The sequence below is a fragment of the Paroedura picta genome, chromosome 4 (genome assembly GCF_049243985.1).
Source record: "Paroedura picta isolate Pp20150507F chromosome 4, Ppicta_v3.0, whole genome shotgun sequence".
Classification (NCBI taxonomy): Eukaryota; Metazoa; Chordata; class Lepidosauria; order Squamata; family Gekkonidae; genus Paroedura; species Paroedura picta.
The window spans coordinates 79,828,674-79,846,228 of NC_135372.1; the positions used below are offsets into that span (position 1 = coordinate 79,828,674).

General features: G+C 38.9%; 1 protein-coding gene across 3 annotated transcripts in view; it reads left to right on the top strand.

The window, feature by feature from the left end:
- The window catches only part of USP24 (ubiquitin specific peptidase 24), a 95,744-nt gene that overhangs the window by 30,545 nt on the left and 47,644 nt on the right, over nucleotides 1-17,555 (top strand). For all 3 annotated transcript variants that reach the window (XM_077333607.1, XM_077333606.1, XM_077333605.1), the window contains exons 11-29: nucleotides 842-956; nucleotides 1,905-2,008; nucleotides 3,915-4,022; nucleotides 4,600-4,695; nucleotides 4,793-4,954; nucleotides 6,079-6,186; nucleotides 6,601-6,750; nucleotides 7,109-7,240; nucleotides 7,785-7,896; nucleotides 8,121-8,197; nucleotides 9,673-9,813; nucleotides 10,007-10,060; nucleotides 10,375-10,490; nucleotides 12,171-12,237; nucleotides 14,168-14,278; nucleotides 14,565-14,663; nucleotides 14,738-14,908; nucleotides 16,217-16,302; nucleotides 16,428-16,521. In XM_077333607.1, coding sequence (XP_077189722.1) covers nucleotides 842-956; nucleotides 1,905-2,008; nucleotides 3,915-4,022; nucleotides 4,600-4,695; nucleotides 4,793-4,954; nucleotides 6,079-6,186; nucleotides 6,601-6,750; nucleotides 7,109-7,240; nucleotides 7,785-7,896; nucleotides 8,121-8,197; nucleotides 9,673-9,813; nucleotides 10,007-10,060; nucleotides 10,375-10,490; nucleotides 12,171-12,237; nucleotides 14,168-14,278; nucleotides 14,565-14,663; nucleotides 14,738-14,908; nucleotides 16,217-16,302; nucleotides 16,428-16,521 — 2,103 coding nt within the window. The remainder of the gene's footprint in view (nucleotides 1-841; nucleotides 957-1,904; nucleotides 2,009-3,914; nucleotides 4,023-4,599; nucleotides 4,696-4,792; nucleotides 4,955-6,078; nucleotides 6,187-6,600; nucleotides 6,751-7,108; nucleotides 7,241-7,784; nucleotides 7,897-8,120; nucleotides 8,198-9,672; nucleotides 9,814-10,006; nucleotides 10,061-10,374; nucleotides 10,491-12,170; nucleotides 12,238-14,167; nucleotides 14,279-14,564; nucleotides 14,664-14,737; nucleotides 14,909-16,216; nucleotides 16,303-16,427; nucleotides 16,522-17,555) is intronic.

The following is a 17,555-nucleotide window of genomic DNA, read 5'->3' on the forward strand; positions in this document are numbered from 1 at the left end:
GTTTTTAATTGATATGCAGTAGATGACTGGGTTCTCCATCGGGGCTGGTTCCAGGTTTTAAGGGAACATGGGCAGAGAGTGCTCTGGGCCCCTTCCTCTCCCTTCTCCCCTGCTCACATTTCCCTTCTTGCCCCAGCCATGTCCATGCAAGTGCCCCTGTCTCCCACCTGCCTGTACATCCTTCCCTTGCCCACTCACAGTTCATCTCACTGCCTACAGTGATAGCCACCTGTGTGACCTTTCCTCAGTAGCACTGGGTGGGGCGTGCTACAAGTTCTTCACCTGCTATGCTCTGGGCAATACTACCAGGAAAGAGTGTAGGGGTAGTGCAAGCTATACTAATGTATCAGTAGAGCTGCTGGAGGAACAGCGAGATGGGATAATTTTGCCCAATTCTCACTGGCATTTTGTCCCTAAGTTTTCCCCTGCATCCAGCACCTCTTCTTTGGAGTGTCACAAGAAGATCGCAGTTAATAGGATTCAATCTGACATTAGTGAGTTTTTAAAGATGATCCCTACTGTAATCTAATGGTTTAAAAGATTCCACCAAGGGCTGGACTGTGATACACTTTCCATTATACATTTGCTGCTATAGAAAATTGTTTTTCCATGCAATGGAAAACTGGACATGTTTAATGTTGGCTGCACTGTTTCTGTTTGTTTTTTATTTTGCTTGGAGGGGGGAGTTGCTTACACTCTTGCAGGTTCTGCTGGTAGTAACTCTTTCAGACTTTGCTTAAGTTTCAATGTGTGTATTGAATTCTTCACTTTGTATAATTGATTATTTCTCTTTTTATGTTGCTAGCTGTTATATAAGCACAGTGTTTGCCTTTGTTGTTAGGTAACAAAGCTTATTGAAGACAGTACTGTATCCAAATCAGTGAAGAATGCAATAGATACAGATAGATTATTGAACTGGCTAGTAGAAAACTCTGTCTTGTCAATTGCATTGGAAGGTAAGCATATGGATAAATAGTTCCATTTTGTACTTTCTCTGAATGTTTGAAGTAGGTACTCTTAACAGAAGTTTTCATTGAGTTCCTTTGATGTCATAGAACTATTCCATTTCTATTCTGTTAATCTTTGCGTCGTGAGCATTGTTTGACAGCCTACCATAAATCTATGAGTGGACTGTGGCAGATTATTTGGAAACTTTTTGCATCTACTGATTTCATTGGGATTCAGCTCATTGCCTGCCATTCTAAATCCGGAATTTTTTGGGAAGAACACGAATTTTGTACAATTAAACATCTTTAAGGCATTTATTTATTTACTTGATTTGTATCCTGCCTTTCTCCACAACGGGCATCCAAAGTGGCTTACACCATTCTCCCCTCCTCCATCTTACTTTCAGAAGAACCCTGTGAGGTAGGTTAGGCTGAGTGTGTGTGACTGGACCACAGTCTGTTTTTGGCAGAGTGGAAATTTGAACTTTTATCTCCCAGATCTTTCTCTGACATTTTACTCACTAGACCATACTAGCTCCAATTTTGTTTTGTATATTTTAAACTGTGGTATTTTTAATTGTTATTTGAAAGCTTCTGTGAGAAAACGTAGAATACAAATATTTTAATAAACAAAATTGATTGCATATTGGAGAACCTTCTATGCAGCTATTGACAAGCTTGCAAGTGAATTTTCTCATACTGATTGTTTGCTGGTTATTACATTCTGCACCTGGAAGAAAATAAGGCCACACCAGTCGGTAGGGAAAAAAGAGCAAGATGCAAGGGAGAGCAGTTGGAAACTGAAAGGTCAAATAAACTGTGGTGAAATTAAGAATGACAGCTTGAAAAAAAGAAATGGTTTTTATTTTGCTGGATCTGCATTTAAAAAAAATGTTTGGGTGCTACTGCCAGATCAGGACATGACTCTAGGCTTACTATGTTTTCTGTTTCTTCTAGGCAATATAGATCAGGCACAATATTGTGATCGTATAAAGGGAATAATTGAGCTGTTGGGCAGCAAGCTGTCATTAGATGAACTGTCTAAAATTTGGAGAATTCAGGTGAAAATGTGCAATATTTTGTTTCTCACTTTAATTTTTTATGATAGCATTGTTTGGGAAAGCATAATTTTCTGATGCATTTATAAAAATTCAGTCTTTCCCGGCTGGAGAAAAGGAAGAGCACAATTTCCATGAGTCAGTGTAGTCATAAAAGTACAGGTGGGAGAAGCTTCAAGAGTTGGGGGAAAGGGCACAGTTCCTACTTCTCTGCCTGACAGGCTGCAGTATTATGACTTCAGTCCACTGGGTTAATATGCGGAGTGGGGGTCCTTGTCCCTGTCTGCTGCAGCAGCACTGCCACCTCTGCCTGCTTGGCTTAACCTAGCAAATGGGTCTTTTCCATCCTTAAAAAAAAGTCCACAGGGGTAAGTAAAGCCACTTTAGCTTTCAGTGACCATAGGAAGGATATTGATTTTCAAAAAACATTAGATAAAGCCTACAGAGTGTATTCTATTCTCTTCACTTTAGCTCCAGTCATCCCATATCAATATGCAAGTTATCAATATTAATTGTTCCAAGATAGTATTGTGCGTTTTACACTGGCTAAATGTAATGTTCCTGCATTTGCTTTGATGACACAAAAATATAAAACATTCCACCTAACTGTAGGTTTGGTCCCTGCTGTGACAACTCAGTTGATCATGGTTCATAGGTTATTTCATGGTAGACTTATTAGAATTTGTGTTGGTTGATTTAAAAATAAAGTCTCTAAGCAGAAGACTCCATTTTATTGGTGAGGCTCAACCAAAATACTACTGTACATGGCTACATTTTTGCTCTCTGCACTGAAAATACAGGCCAAGCTTATGATTTGAGTATAATTTACTGAGATTCTAGCCATAGTTCCAAGCAAATGTTAAAACTGGCTCCTTGATCCCAAGGTTGAAATCCAGTGTTCTTTTCTAGACCCTCTTCAATATTGAAACAGGTGACTTTGGTGATCCAAGATGTCGTTAGATTAATGTACACAGGATGTTTCAAAGCAGGAATATTTTTTTAAAGAAATGCCTTAATCTCTTTAGAACTTTGTATGGTAATGTCAGATCTTATTGGAAACAAATGATGTGCATACTACTTTTACACAAACAGGGTCACTTCACAATTCTCTCTTAATGGGAAACACCAAGAAAATGGTTGATTAGTTGGCAAGACATATCTTATAAATTGTGTCTTTGTATTCACGTGATGCTAAAATTTTGGATTCATATTCAATTCCTGATCTAATGAGCTGATTGAAGTCATGCCAGTGACTTACCTTGAACTAGAACAAGTCAATTCAGCATTCTTGAAAGATGGTAAATGAGACAGCTAAACTCTGATGTTGCCTGAGATTTTTCTGCAGAGTATTGTAAGGCTCTGAGAATAACTACTTCTTTCTCCACTTGAGCAATTCACGTTTCAAGATTTATCCAGTGGTAGTCCAATTGTAATACATATTCAAGCTTCTGTATTTATATTTGTTCCCCCTAGCTCCAAGTTATATAAAAGTTGAAAATGAAAGAATTTCTGAATGAGAATATTAAAAAGTAGAACAGTAGAGCTGATTAGTGATATTTTAACAATCCACTTTGTCAGGATATGGTTTTCTTACATTTTACCTGTTTCTGCTCTGGTATAAGAAGGCCTGTACCTCTACGGGGGATATTTGGAGGGTGTGTGTGTTTGTGTGTGTGTGTTGAAAAGTAACTCCTAGTGTTTTAAGTAGTGCTTACTCCCATGTAGAAAAGCCCCTGCTGAGTTGTATCCTATGACTCTCTTCCACTGACATGCCTTTCCCACTGGAGGAAAGCTCTGCCAGTAAGTGGAATAGATTCAACCCTTTGTGTTTAATGTAAATCTATATCTCTATGTTCTTTGTGTCGAGAAACATAGTTCTCAAGTCTTCTTTCTATTTCTCTTTCAAAAGTCAGGACAATCATCAACTGTAATAGAGAACATCCATACAATTATTGCAGCAGCTGCTGTGAAATTCAGTTCAGACCAACTCAATCATCTCTTTGTCCTTATTCAGAAGGTGAGGCTTGCACTGGACTAAATCTGTAACTACAATTTTTAAAAACTGAAAAGCATTTTTGAAACCCAGTCCATTTTCAAGTTTAGGATCAAGTACCAGAAACCAAACCCACCTTAGTTTAGTGGTGATTCTATCAAATTGGAAGTGTATTTTGATAAAAGATTGTTGGCAATTGTACTTGACTATCAATTTATATATTAAGGTTTTAATTCATATTTGTTGCCAAGGCTCTGAATAGCTAAGAGTTTCAATTCACATTAGACTATGCATTTTTCCAGCCACTTGTTTGAACTGTACTTTTAAGTATGTCAGGATTTCATGTCATAAACTTAAGTAAGGTCCTAGAATTGTCTTTACTTCAGGATTTCAGAATTAGATATGAATGTTACTGATGGATTGAAATCTTACTATACATTTGGGAAATGGTGGGATAAAAAATCTTTAAATAAATTATTTCTAATGTCTTTGTACAAATCTGCACTCTGCTTTCAGTGATGCTAATTTAAAATTGCTATAACAGGCAAACTAAAGTATTTTAATGATTGTTTTATCATTTTTCTGGTGTTTTTCTCTGTAGAGTTGGGAATCTGAGAGTGACAGAGTGAGACAGAAGCTTTTGAGCTTAATAGGACGCATTGGCCGGGAAGCACGTGTAGAGGCGACCACTGGAAAGGCATGAGTAATATATTCAATTGTCAAGAGGACATAGATGCTAGTTTCTTCAGTGTATGATGGTAATTGAGTCTTTATGTATGTATATGTCTTTGTAGGTTCTTGAAGTTCTATGGGACTTGGCTCATCTTCCAACATTACCTAGCAGTTTGATTCAACAGGCCTTGGAGGAACATTTGACGATCCTTAGTGATGCATATGCAGTGAAAGAGGCAATTAAAAGAAGCTACATCATCAAGTGCATAGAAGATATTAAAAGGGTTGGTTTATCTTTAGAATATGTATTTTTTCCTCAAATAATAAATGTTTACAACGCAATAATAATTATTTGATCATGGATCCCTCAGACTGTTTTGTGATGTTTAAATGCAGCTTGGGATAGGATATTATATATGTGTGGAAGAGATTTTGGTCATGGGCCATGACGTGTGGGAGAGTTTTTTCTGTTTTCTAACAGAAGTAGAGTCCCATTTAGCTGTTCTCCCAGTAGGATGAAAAATTCATTATAGATACCTGTCGTTGTCTCTTCCCCCCCCCCCCCCCAATACATGTGGTTAATTATAAAAACGGTAGGAATTTCTTTCAAGACAATATAGGCAAGAAATTAATCCAAATGGCACTAATTCAGATAGAGTTCATATGTACACACTGTTTTTTCAATAGTAGCCCAGGAGAAGGGCAACTTCCAACACAGGGTGGAAATGAGTTAAATCCTTTTCCTCTCAGCTCTGAGTAAAATTATGTTGTTGTTAGGTGCGAAATCGTGTCCGATCCATCACGACCCCATGGACAATGATCCTCCAGGCCTTCCTGTCCTCTACCATTCCCCAGAATCCATTTAAGTTCCCACCGACTGTTTCAGTGACTCCATCCAGCCACCTCATTCTCTGTCGTCCCCTTCTTCTTTTGCCCTCAATCACTCCCAGCATTAGGCTCTTCTCCAGGGAGTCCTTCCTTCTCATGAGGTGGCCAAAGTATTTGAGAGTTAAATTATACCATATGACAACTCCAAATGAATAGAACAAATACTGCCTTTAATCCGCCTTTAAAAAAATTAGAAATGGCACAGAATTTTTCATGCCCATTTCCATTGCATTCCTCTGGTTTAGTTCATCTTCCCAGCAGAAAGGGGGGGGAAATAAATTGAAAAGGGAAAAGAAAATGAAGTGAGAAGACCCAATTCGTATGGGTGGTGTACAGAGAACTATCACCAGTAATCACAGTGTAATACTGATAATTGAGACCATCATTTTTACCTCCCCCCCCCCTTGAAACTGATTATTCTTTTGGCTGAAATCTACTGATAAGAATGCTGTCTCCTAAGTTTTCTTCTTATTTCTTTAATGAAGATATATGTTTGACTAGTTTTTACTTGTCTTAATAGTCATCCCAGCATAATAATCCTCAATTTGTATGGGTTGTACCAGCTTTACGTCAGCTCCATGAAATCACACGTTCCTTTATTAAGCAAACCTACCAAAAACAAGATAAGGTAAGAACATTGTTGTGGCACACTTGTAAGGCCTGTAGAGGGGTATGTGGGAGTCAAAGTAGAAGCGGGGGATGCCGCATGGGTTATATGTTAGTGAGAATGATGGTCTTCAAATGAAATGAGAAAATCTATTTTTAATGTCAACTTTCTGTCATTTTTAAATTATTTGCCTTTAAGTTTAGTAACTATATTAACTGAAGTGGAAGTATCAAATTTTTATTTAAAGGACTTGGAACTTTGTGATAGAAGTCTAGTGAGACTATTGCGAATGGGAGAATGAAGACAGCAGAAGAGAACAATATTAGGCCCTCATTGGCTATATGTACAGGAGATAAAGAAGGGATACTGTTAGGCAGACATTGAACTCCTAAATTGCATTTCTCCATTTGATACATCTTTTCCATTTTTGCCAAGAGCATTATTCAAGATCTGAAGAAAAATTTCGAGATAGTGAAATTGGTGACAGGAAGTTTAATAGCATGTCACCGATTGGCTGCATCAGTGGCAGGTCCTGGGGGCCTGACTGGAGTAATATTAGTAGATGGACGATATACATATCGGGAGGTAAGTAGTGTGCTATTAAAATCAGGACAGGCAAACTCTGCATAATGACTTGAATTTCATAGAGGCTTTTCTGCCAATCATGCTTCCTTTTAGCAAATTTCTGATGCCCCACTTGTGCTGCTCCTAGGAGTCACCTGTTCCCTAGAAGCAACATTTCAGATGCCATTTTGGACTGCAGTGGCAGGGGGAGGGCAAGGAAGTTGTGCTCTGGCCATGAAAGTACCTCCCAGCCACAGAAATCACCAATGGTGTTAACTCAGATGGTGTTAACCCAAGTCACAGATAGAAACTTATTTTATAAATTTTAAAGCTCTTCTTGAGAAACTATTAAACACAATTTCTTCCATTCTCTTTTCAGTACTTAGAAGCACACTTGAAATTTTTAGCATTTTTCCTTCAAGAGGCCACCCTCTACTTGGGATGGAATCGTGCTCGGGAAATCTGGGAATGTCTTGTGACTGGCCAGGATGTTTGTGAATTAGATCGAGAGGTGAGATCCTTGCAAATACAGTGGGGAATAAATTTCCCATGTACGTTTTGAGTGAAGTACTGTTGTCTTTATACTAATGTAGAACCTATGTACTTTTAATAATGCAACTTAAAATGTATTCTGAATTAACACAATAATACGGCTTCCTGGGTCTGGATTCACTCAGCGTTACATCAGCCATGGTTAAGCATCTTAAGTTAATTCTGTGTAGAAGTTTTCAAAGGCTGAAATCTGGACTTATTAGTAAAAAAAAAAATATTGTGCGAGTAAAGTTGTTTCAAATTAGAGCCACTTATGTTCAACAGTTGCTGCTGTGAACATTGTGGTATAAATAATTCCCTCAACTCTGATGGTTGCTCTGATATATTTATAATGGTGAGAACAAAATGAGGGATGAGAACCATGTACATGATTCTGAACTTTTGGGGGCACGGTGGGGTAAAAATATGTTGAACAAATCTAGAAGACACCAGTTATTTTAGTATAGTGAAAAGCTTTATGTAAAACTACAGAATGTGAACCAAGTCCCATACTTCATTCACAGATGTGTTTTGAATGGTTTACAAAAGGGCAGCATGATCTTGAGAGTGATGTGCAGCAGCAGCTTTTTAAAGAGAAAATTCTTAAACTGGAATCCTATGAAATCACTATGAATGGTATGTAAGCATTTTTGTTCCCCCACAGTTTGCAAAGAAAAACTATATATTTGTCAAATATTTTGAAATAGAACTGTCACATTTTCCTAATACAACCTACTTCAGAGGCTGATGAGTTCCCATTTTCCATTGACCTGAAAGCATTTGTTTTGTAAACCATATTTTGATGTTTTATGTTAAATTAAAATAGCAGATTTCCTTTAAAATTGTAATTTTTAAAACAGGTTTTGGTTTGTTTAAGACCTTTTTTGAAAACGTGAACCTCTGTGATCACCGACTGAAACGACAAGGAACCCAACTGGTAAGCAGTTTTCCTTTGCTCCAGCTTGCAGTTCATAGCTCAGCTGACAAGTGCATTTGATAAACTAATTTGGGCTACAGTAGTAATGGTGGAGGTGGATGCTGGATCTCCTAGTGGCCAAACTGTGGCCCTCCAAATGTCCATGGATTACAGTTACCATGAGCCGTGCGCTGACAAGGGCTCATGGTAATTTTAGTCCATGGTCATCTGGAGATAGGGTTTGGCCACCTCTGGTCTAAGTAAATGAAATTCTTCGAAGACTATATGGGTGTGGAAGTTTGCACCAATTTTTGTCCATACCATTCCAACCATTAAATTTGCATGTATTCACTTCTTCAACTTAGTGCTTGTATTTTTTTGTATAAAAGTAAAATTATCTTAAGCTTTATTATTCTAAAACTATTTTAAAATAATAATAAAAAATAATTCACCATGAGCCATTGAGATATGGTGGATAATAAAATATTTGGGGAGAGTAACTTAGGCAAATCATATCATTCACTGGATAACTCTAGATTGTTGTCAAAGAGTCTTAAGGAAAAAATGTGCATTCAAACAAGGGTGAGATCTAAATGAAATTTTTAAAAGGAATTTCGCAGCTGCTAATTAAAGTGATCTGTTAATATGACTTACAGCCACCGTTATGTTTTTGGATTTGCTATACAAAACAGTTTTTAAGATGGGGGTTTTGGGTGTTTTTTAAACTATTATAATTTAAATGATTGAAGAATTTACCAGAAATCCTGCTTCTTATCAGCAAAATACACGGTGACAAGTGGGGAATCTTTTTGCCCATTTGGTTTTATCAGTTAGTTTGGTCTTAGGAAAGAATAGCTAGGCAAAACTTGACCACAGCTTCAGAGAGCCAGTTTGGTGTAGTGGTTAGGAGTACGGACTTCTGTTCTGCACTCCTCCACATGCAGCCAGCTGGGTGACCTTGGGCTTGTCACAGCACTGATAAAGCTGTTCTGACCGAGCAGTAATATCAGGGCTCTCTCAGCCTCACCCACCTCACAGGGTGTCTGTTGTGGGGAGAAGAAAGGGAAGGCGACTATAAGCTGCTTTGAGCCTCCTTCAGGTAGAGAAAAGCGGCATATAAGAACCAACTCTTCTTCTTCCTCCTTTTGGAAAGTGATGTCTTTTTTCTGAAGGCTTTTAGTGGAATTTAAAATCATTGCTGGGGCAAATATTTTGCAGTTCTGTTCTTACATATGTTTTCTGTGGTAATCTTTGTTTTTTGTTTTGTTTTGTTTTTTGCAACTTGATGCCTAGTTAATTTGCCTTAGGTCTGAAGAGAAATGTGGAATGTAAATATTTTAAATAAAAATACTTGAAGGAAGGGGGTGACCCAACAGTAAAGCTGCCTACTAGTAATTGTCAGGGAAAGGAAATAGCTAGCTTCAAAACAAACATTGTTAATGATGTATTTTATCATTTGATTCATTCGTAATGCTTCCCCCCTTCTTTTTATGCAGCATGTAGAAAAGCTGGAATTAATTGGAATGGATTTTATTTGGAAAATTGCAATGGAGTCCCCTGATGAAGAAATAGCTAATGAAGCAATTCAACTGATAATAAACTACAGTTACATTAATCTAAATCCTAGATTTAAAAAGGTAAGAGCCCTGAATAGATGCAGGCAAAATGACGGCGATACCAATGCCAAAAAAAAAGATGAAGTAGGAAAATGTTAACAATCAGTTTATTGTCTTTCCTTCACCCCACTCATGCTTAAATGTATTAGTTTGTATGATTAGAGATGTTAATTGAGAAAGGTTTTATAATACTATCTACTGTTATTCTTTTCAGGATTCTGTATCGCTCCACAAGAAATTTATTGCTGATTGTTACACAAGATTAGAAGTAAGAGGCAGACATATTTCTTTAAAATTTTCTTTGTATTTTTTGTATTTTTCAAATAGAATTGTGAGTGAACTTGCAAAGCTTTCACCTTGTGTTATGTAAAAGCCACCTTCTTGAATGAAATATATTCATGTGATGACCATCTATAAAAGCTAGCTAGATATTAAACTATGCCTGTTTCTTGTAACTGGGGACTATGTTTATGAAACCAACATCTCAAGTCTAGATACAGCCATACAGCTTGTTGTGTATTCGGACTGCAGAATAACTTGTCTATCTATATAAAAATAGCATATCCTTTTTATTTATTCTAGGCAGCCAGTTCAGCTCTTGGTGGCCCAACCCTGACCCATGCTGTTACCAGAGCTACCAAAATGTTAACAGCAACTGCCATGCCTACTGTGGCAACATCTGTTCAGTCTCCCTACAGGTAAGCTTATGTTTAAGCTAGAGTGCACTGCACTACCATGTGAGTAGCAGAAATGTTTAGCAAGCTATAGCTATTGCCCTGACATACAGATGAGTATACAAACTCATGGAATTTCTAGATTGCCTTAAATGGACTATGCCACCATTCTCTCTTTCTTTCAGTTTATTAAGGGTTTAATAGCCCATAAGCCATATCCCTTCACCACTGGGTACATTGCACCCTGATTGGCCCTGCCCCTACAGCTCCCGCCCTCCCTCACCAAGCCCTCACCACTTGCCTCACAGACGTGCCTGGCTGTTAGAGCCAGGCACATCTGTGATTCCACCGCTCCACTTGCAAGGCCCCAGGTGAGAGGCCGTGGGGGTGGAGAGGGAGAGGGGGAGCTTCCCAAAGGCCTGGAAAGCACATCCAGGGCCTCGCAGAGGCCCTGGGTGTGCTTTCCAGGCCACCGGGAAGCCATCCAGCCGCGGGGTGGGGTGGGGAAGGCTTCCCAAAGCCCTGGCAAGAACACCCAGGGCCTCGCAGAGGTACCAGGTGTGCTTGCCAGGCCCCCAGGAAGCGCTCCCTCTCCCCCACCCCTCACCCTCAGTGCTTCCCAGCGGCCTGCAAAGCAGCTGGGACACTGACAGGGAGGACCCTTCTTATGAATGGGCTTTGAAGCTAGTTAGCTTTATAAAAATAGTGAACACTTTAAAATGTACTATAATTAAATGTATTACTTATTCGTTGTTACGTGAAGAAAATAATCCTGAAAACTATATATACATCTCTACAGTATATGTGTTTGTTCTTTTCAGTGCTCCCCAGAAATTTCCAGTTTTCCATTGGTTTCCCCTGAAAAGAATCTTTTTTGGATTGAAACATTTTACTTCTTTCTGTTTTTAACTGTCCTGCTAGTGATACCATCTGCCCTCTTTATTGTTTGTAGTTGTACCAGATAGGCCCATTATGCACGGCCGCCGAAACAGCGATTTCGGGTCACATGGAAAACGCGGAGGGGGAAGACGCGACGCATACTGGTTATACACGGGGCGGGGCGCGACGGCGGCAAAACCCAGAGTAACCGATTATGCACGCGCCGATCCGGGCGCCGCTTCTGGTTGCGCCCCGCTCACCCGGAAGCTGCGCTTTCTTCCGCGTTTCACTGACGCGGCTTTTTCGGCGGCATGCACCGAAGCTGCAGCCGGTTGCAGCCGGCTCCGTGCGTTATCCGTGATTTTAGTCGCCGCCATTCCACCCCGAATGTGCGCTAAAACCCCCGTGCATAATGGGTCCTAGAGAGTCCATCTTACAATGACACTTATAAACTTCCTTTACACAGTGTTAGGCAAGATTTCACCTTGTTTTTATCTGTTTTAACTGTCCTTCTTCCATTCTTGTAGCCAAACTGGTAGCCTTTTTACATGGTCTGTTTGCTTTGTTATGGCTTTAATTATATTTATTGTTTATAATGATCGAGTGGTCCTTAACTAAACCATCTAACAGACAGTAAAAATGTTACAGAGTATAAATTTAAAAATGCCTTGGTTATCTTAAATTTAGAAAGTCTGGGTTGGTTATCCCAATGGTAGAATGTTCAGTCCATTTACCTTCAGAATCATGTGGGCAACTGGTCTCTAACAAATGGAGTAGAATTTCTTCAACTCTTTGCCACTCATATTTTTTGTCTGCAATCTACAGGTCAACAAAACTGATAATAATTGAGAGACTGCTGCTGTTGGCAGAACGCTATGTCATCACTATAGAGGTAAAAAGAAGTTACATTGGTACCACTGGTACCATGCACTTAGATAAATCTAGTTGTGTGATCAGGGATGGCTTTGATTCATCATCAATCTTTTGTGCAGTTCATACATTGGGGACTGCCAATTAAGTTGTAACTCCTCCTACAGAGCATGTGCCACAGCACCCTCACCCTCAGTTCCTTTTTTACCACCGTAGGAGTAGAACATTTTCCTAGTTCATGCCTCGTCTTCATTATTCAGTGTTGTGACTCAGAAAGCCTTGTTCAAAAAGTGCTCCAAGTGTGGTACGAAGATACCTCAGACTGACGAACACAAACTCTGTTCTGTCTGGGGGAAGAGAATTCCATTCCCACTCGTAACATCTGCTAAAAATTTACTTCGAAAGATAGAGGGGAACTGAAATACCTGCAAGACATTTTTGCAGTGTGGGGAACACCGGAGGTAGACTTATTTGCTACTCAGAACAATGCCAGAACCTGGAGTTATTGCTCTCACTTTGACAGAGGAGAAGTCTTGCTTGGGGAATGCCTTTCAGATTTGTTGGGAGGGGACTCTTTTTATGCATTCCCTCCTCTCCCCCTTATGGGCAGAATGTTGGAAAAGGCCAGGAGGGAGGGAACAGAGTTGATCCTGATAGCACCGTTCTGGCCTATCAGGTTTGGTTTTCAAGCCTTCTGCAGATGTCCCAGGGCAGGTGGTGGAACCTTCCCCTGGAGCCAGATCTCCTGACATTAGTAGGAGTATTTCACCCCGACCCACAGAGACTCAAATTAACAGCATGGAGGTGTGGGACACAGATCTGAGTTTTTCTAGTGAACTGAAGGAAGCCTTATTGAATTCTAGAAAGTCTAGTACAAGAAAGTCATATGAATGTGAGTGGCGAAGGTTAAGTGCCAGAGTCCTGTAACTGCCTCCTTGCAAATATTTGAATACCTTCTGTCATCAAAGAAGGAAGGTTTAAGTTCTCCTCATTAAGGGTTCATTTGGCTGCCATATCAGCATTCCATGTTGAAGTGAATGACAAGTCTTTATTCACCCATCATCTCATTAAGAGGTTACTGAAGGGGTTGTGTAACATGTGCCCACCTGCAAAGCCTATTGTACCGCAAGCATCGCCGTCCTTGTTACTGGCTCAGTTAATGAGTAAACCACTTGAGCCATTGGTGACTTGTCCCTTGGATTTTCTGACCATGAAAGTTAGTTTCCTAGTGGCTATTACTTCCACTAGGAGAGTCAGTGGGTTAGCAGCACTGAGAATAGATCCACCCTACCTAAAGGCCTTTCTGGAGAGGGTTGTGTTACGAATTAGCTTCTCATTTATTCCCAGGATATCGTCACAATATCACATGTCCCAAGAAATCATATTGCCAGTATTCTTTCCAGGGGTGAGCTCTGATGCAGAAAGGCGCCTGCTTTGGTTAGTTGTAAGAAGGGCACTTCTCTTTTATGTGCAGAGAACTGAGGGTGATGACGCTGGGTGCGTACTTTGCAGGAAGAGTGACAAATTAATTGGCATGCAGCGCCTTCTAGAGGCTTTACTGGGGAAGAATTTCTCTGAGGCAGGCCTGCTCATGCACAGTCCCCATGTGTTCCTGCACAGAAGATACTTGATGAACAACAGTTACAGGTAGCAACACTTTTCTGGATGGCTGGGTTGAAGTTTCATTCTGTCATACATATTGTATCTCTTCAAATAAATCAGCTCCCTGAGTTTAAAAGACAAATGGTAGTAACCTGCCATACAAAGCCAAAATAAAAATAGATATATTTTTAAAAACACTCTCCTGTTAAAAATGCTGTAGAAATTAAGATTTGTAGTCTCTGCCCCAACATAATTGTTAGCATATTTAAAGCCATTTTAAGTTTTAATTCTTCCTATAATTTGTTAATTAACACAATCCAATTATCCTTTTTACTACATTCTTTCCATAGGACCTTTACTCTGTTCCTCGAACTATTCTACCTCATGGTGCCTCCTTTCATGGACATCTTTTAACACTTAATATTACATATGAATCTACCAAAGATACCTTTACAGTAGAGGTATGCTTGTACAGTTTTGCTGTGTTTTTATTAATTTGTTTATTTTATTTATTTATTTGTTCGATTTATTTCCCGCCTCTCATGGCGGGTTATAATTAAAATCCACATACTCCTAGGAATGTGAAATCTCAGTAGAAAAGATAGTTAGATGTGGAGCACAGCGTATTCCAGAACTGGGATATGCTCTTGGATGAGATTTGGGTGGTAATTCAAAGAACAGTTGACCTGTTGAGCTGATAGTAAGACCACAGGTCCTGAATGAACCAGGCTTAACTTTATTTTACAGGCTCATAGCAATGAAACCATAGGGAGTGTCCGGTGGAAGATAGCAAAGTTGTTGAATTCTCCTGTGGACAACATTCAGATATTTGCAAATGACAGTTTGGTAAGTTAGTAAAAATGCCTCGTATTCCAAATGTGTGTGTTTTGCTAAGACTAAGAAAAACATTTATATTTCAGTTAACAGTGAATAAAGATCAAAAGCTACTGCACCAGTTGGGCTTTTCTGATGAGCAAGCCCTTACTGTAAAGACATCAGGAAGTGGTACCCCATCAGGGAGCTCTGCAGATTCGTCCACGAGCTCAAGCAACAGTAGTAGTGTCTTCAGTTCATCCTATGCAATGGAACAGGTGTAGTATGAGAGAGCTGAAATGCATTTTTTTCACATTTTGAATTCATGTTTATAGTACTGTCAGCTAGAATTGGCTTCTATTTGTTCTGTATTATTTATTTCCAGCTGGTCTAAGTCATTGCAGGAAAATGATTGTTATAGGTCTTCCAAGCAGGGCACTACATGGTTGTTTTCTAGAGTTTTCATGGTTCTTTATATACATATTAAAAATGCTTTGAATTTATAACTAGTAAAATACATGTATTTTGCTTAGTCACTTGCTGCCAGAAAGCTTGAGTCAAATTCTTTCACATGAGCATAACTGCAATAATAATTGCTCCATTTGTGAATTTGAGATTTTTAAAAAGCTCAGTTTAGGAGAAAGAAGCCTGCAGATGAACTGGAAAGATGGATAGTGAAGTAGTTCTGTGGGCAGTAGTCTGATATATTCCACCTAATTTTTGTACTCCTGAGCTAAGATCTTTGGCAAAGTGTGTAGGAAGGGCAAACACACAACCTTTTGTTTTCGTTTGCTTAGACTAGGATTCATGTAGTCAATATCAATATCAATTTTATTTACGGTCATAGACCAGCCAGTAGAAAATATAAGATTACACATATAAAATGAATCATAAATGGATAAAAACTAAGAAATAAGAACAATTATATATGGATCCAGTGTAAAAGTATTAGGGAATAGGGTTGGCCCAGCTCTGCCTTATTTTTATAGCTACCCAAGCAAATTTAGCAATACGTTTTGTTAGGTCTTTATTTGTGTCTGACAGTAGTGGCTTAAGTCACTGTTTCCTCAGACCTCTGGGGCAAGCAATGAGGTCACCTGCTCACCATGAGGTGACGATAGAGTCCACACTCAAATAGGACATGTTCAGCTGTCTCTATTTGACCTTCGCCACATGTAGTCTTTTGATAAATGTACTTTAATCATTTTATATGGTCAACTGTAAAAAGACATTTTTTAAATGAGCCCATCTTTTCAAATTAGATTTGGGACTGCTGATATGCAGCTCCCGCTTAATCATGCCCGCTGACATAGCTGAGCATTCCAAAATATAAGCATTTGTGGATTCTGTCATGTGCTATGAAGTGTATAAAATGTATTTGACAGTGTGAAACTCTTTAACTACTTTGTCAGAATTTGACAGAGCTGTGTATGCACAAGGAAAATGATAAACAAGAGTTCTAGAAACAGATGATATTCTGAGTCCAGATTTTATATTTAGGTTGCTTGCTTAAAAATAGAAAATAGTATAAATCACTTAAGAGGTTTCAAGGGGGGAAACTAATTGTGTGTGCTCTTAATCCTCAGGAAAAATCCCTCCCTGGGGTGGTAATGGCTCTGGTGTGTAATGTATTTGACATGCTTTATCAGCTCGCTAACCTAGAGGAGCAAAGGTAAGCAATGTGTTAACACTGCAGAGTCAAACTAGTTTTACATTTGACTAGGTATTTATGAAAGTACAGATTACATTCCAGTGATAACTAATGTGTTCTGTCTCCTTTTGCATCTCACTCTCTAGGATAACTCTGAGAGTAAGGCGGCTTCTTTTGTTGATTCCAACTGATCCAGCTATTCAAGAAGCTCTTGATCAGTTAGATTCTTTAGGACGAAAGGTATTTCTTATGCTGCTATTTCAGGTGGCCCATATAAAATCAGGGTTGTCTAGATATACTGATATTTTGCAGTTAAATTGAAACCTAAGGTTTCAATTAATGTCCTACCTAAATGACCTGGATGGTTGGAATTACAGCTAACTAAAATAATTTGATAACCAAAATTTGAAAAAGAAAACTACTAAAACTCTAAATATATTGCAGTCAAATGTGAACAATCACTAGCTAACAAATGCATTTTTAATATTGTGAGCCGTGTTGTATGTTAATATTGGAAAATATAAAGTGCTTTGCTCAACACAGAAATTCTTTCCTTATAGGGACCCACACAGCATGACTAATGTGCTTATCTTCACCACAACTAGGGCAGGAAAATAGTGCAGTGTTAGCACAACCAAATATTTTGTTCATGTAGTTTTAAAAGATGCTACAGAATCTGTCACCCCTTGCTATCATGTTATTGTTTACAGTCATCATGTAAAAGCAGAGAGATAGAGCTGTACATATAATATATTGACAAACTGGTATCGGACTTTCTTAGTGACCTCAGCTGAAACTACAATTCTGGGCTTTTTAATCAGACTGCATGTATTTATTTATTATTCCACCCTATCTCTTGGGACACAGGGAAGATTACAGTAGAAGTAATAAAAATAATACAAAAATTTAGGTTTAAAATAAATATGTTAAGTTGTAACTCTTAAAACAGGAGTTGAACTAGTTGCCCACTCTTCTGTCGGGAAAGAGAGGATCATAAGATGGCCATCTGAGTTCATCAGTGGATTCTGACAGGGAAGCTAACTGATCAGATTTTTTTAGGCCTTTAAGCATTCCAGCAGGCCAAAGCCAGGGCCAAAAGGGCATTGCTGTGTTCAAGGCTAATCTGATCTGTTTAGGGCCAGGGATCCTATGCAGATTCTGGGGAATATAGTGGGAAAGGTTATAGAAGGTGACTTTCATTCACTGCATCCACAGAACTAGTACATGGAAACAAAGCCCCATTTCCCTCTATAATATGAACAATGCTGATTCTA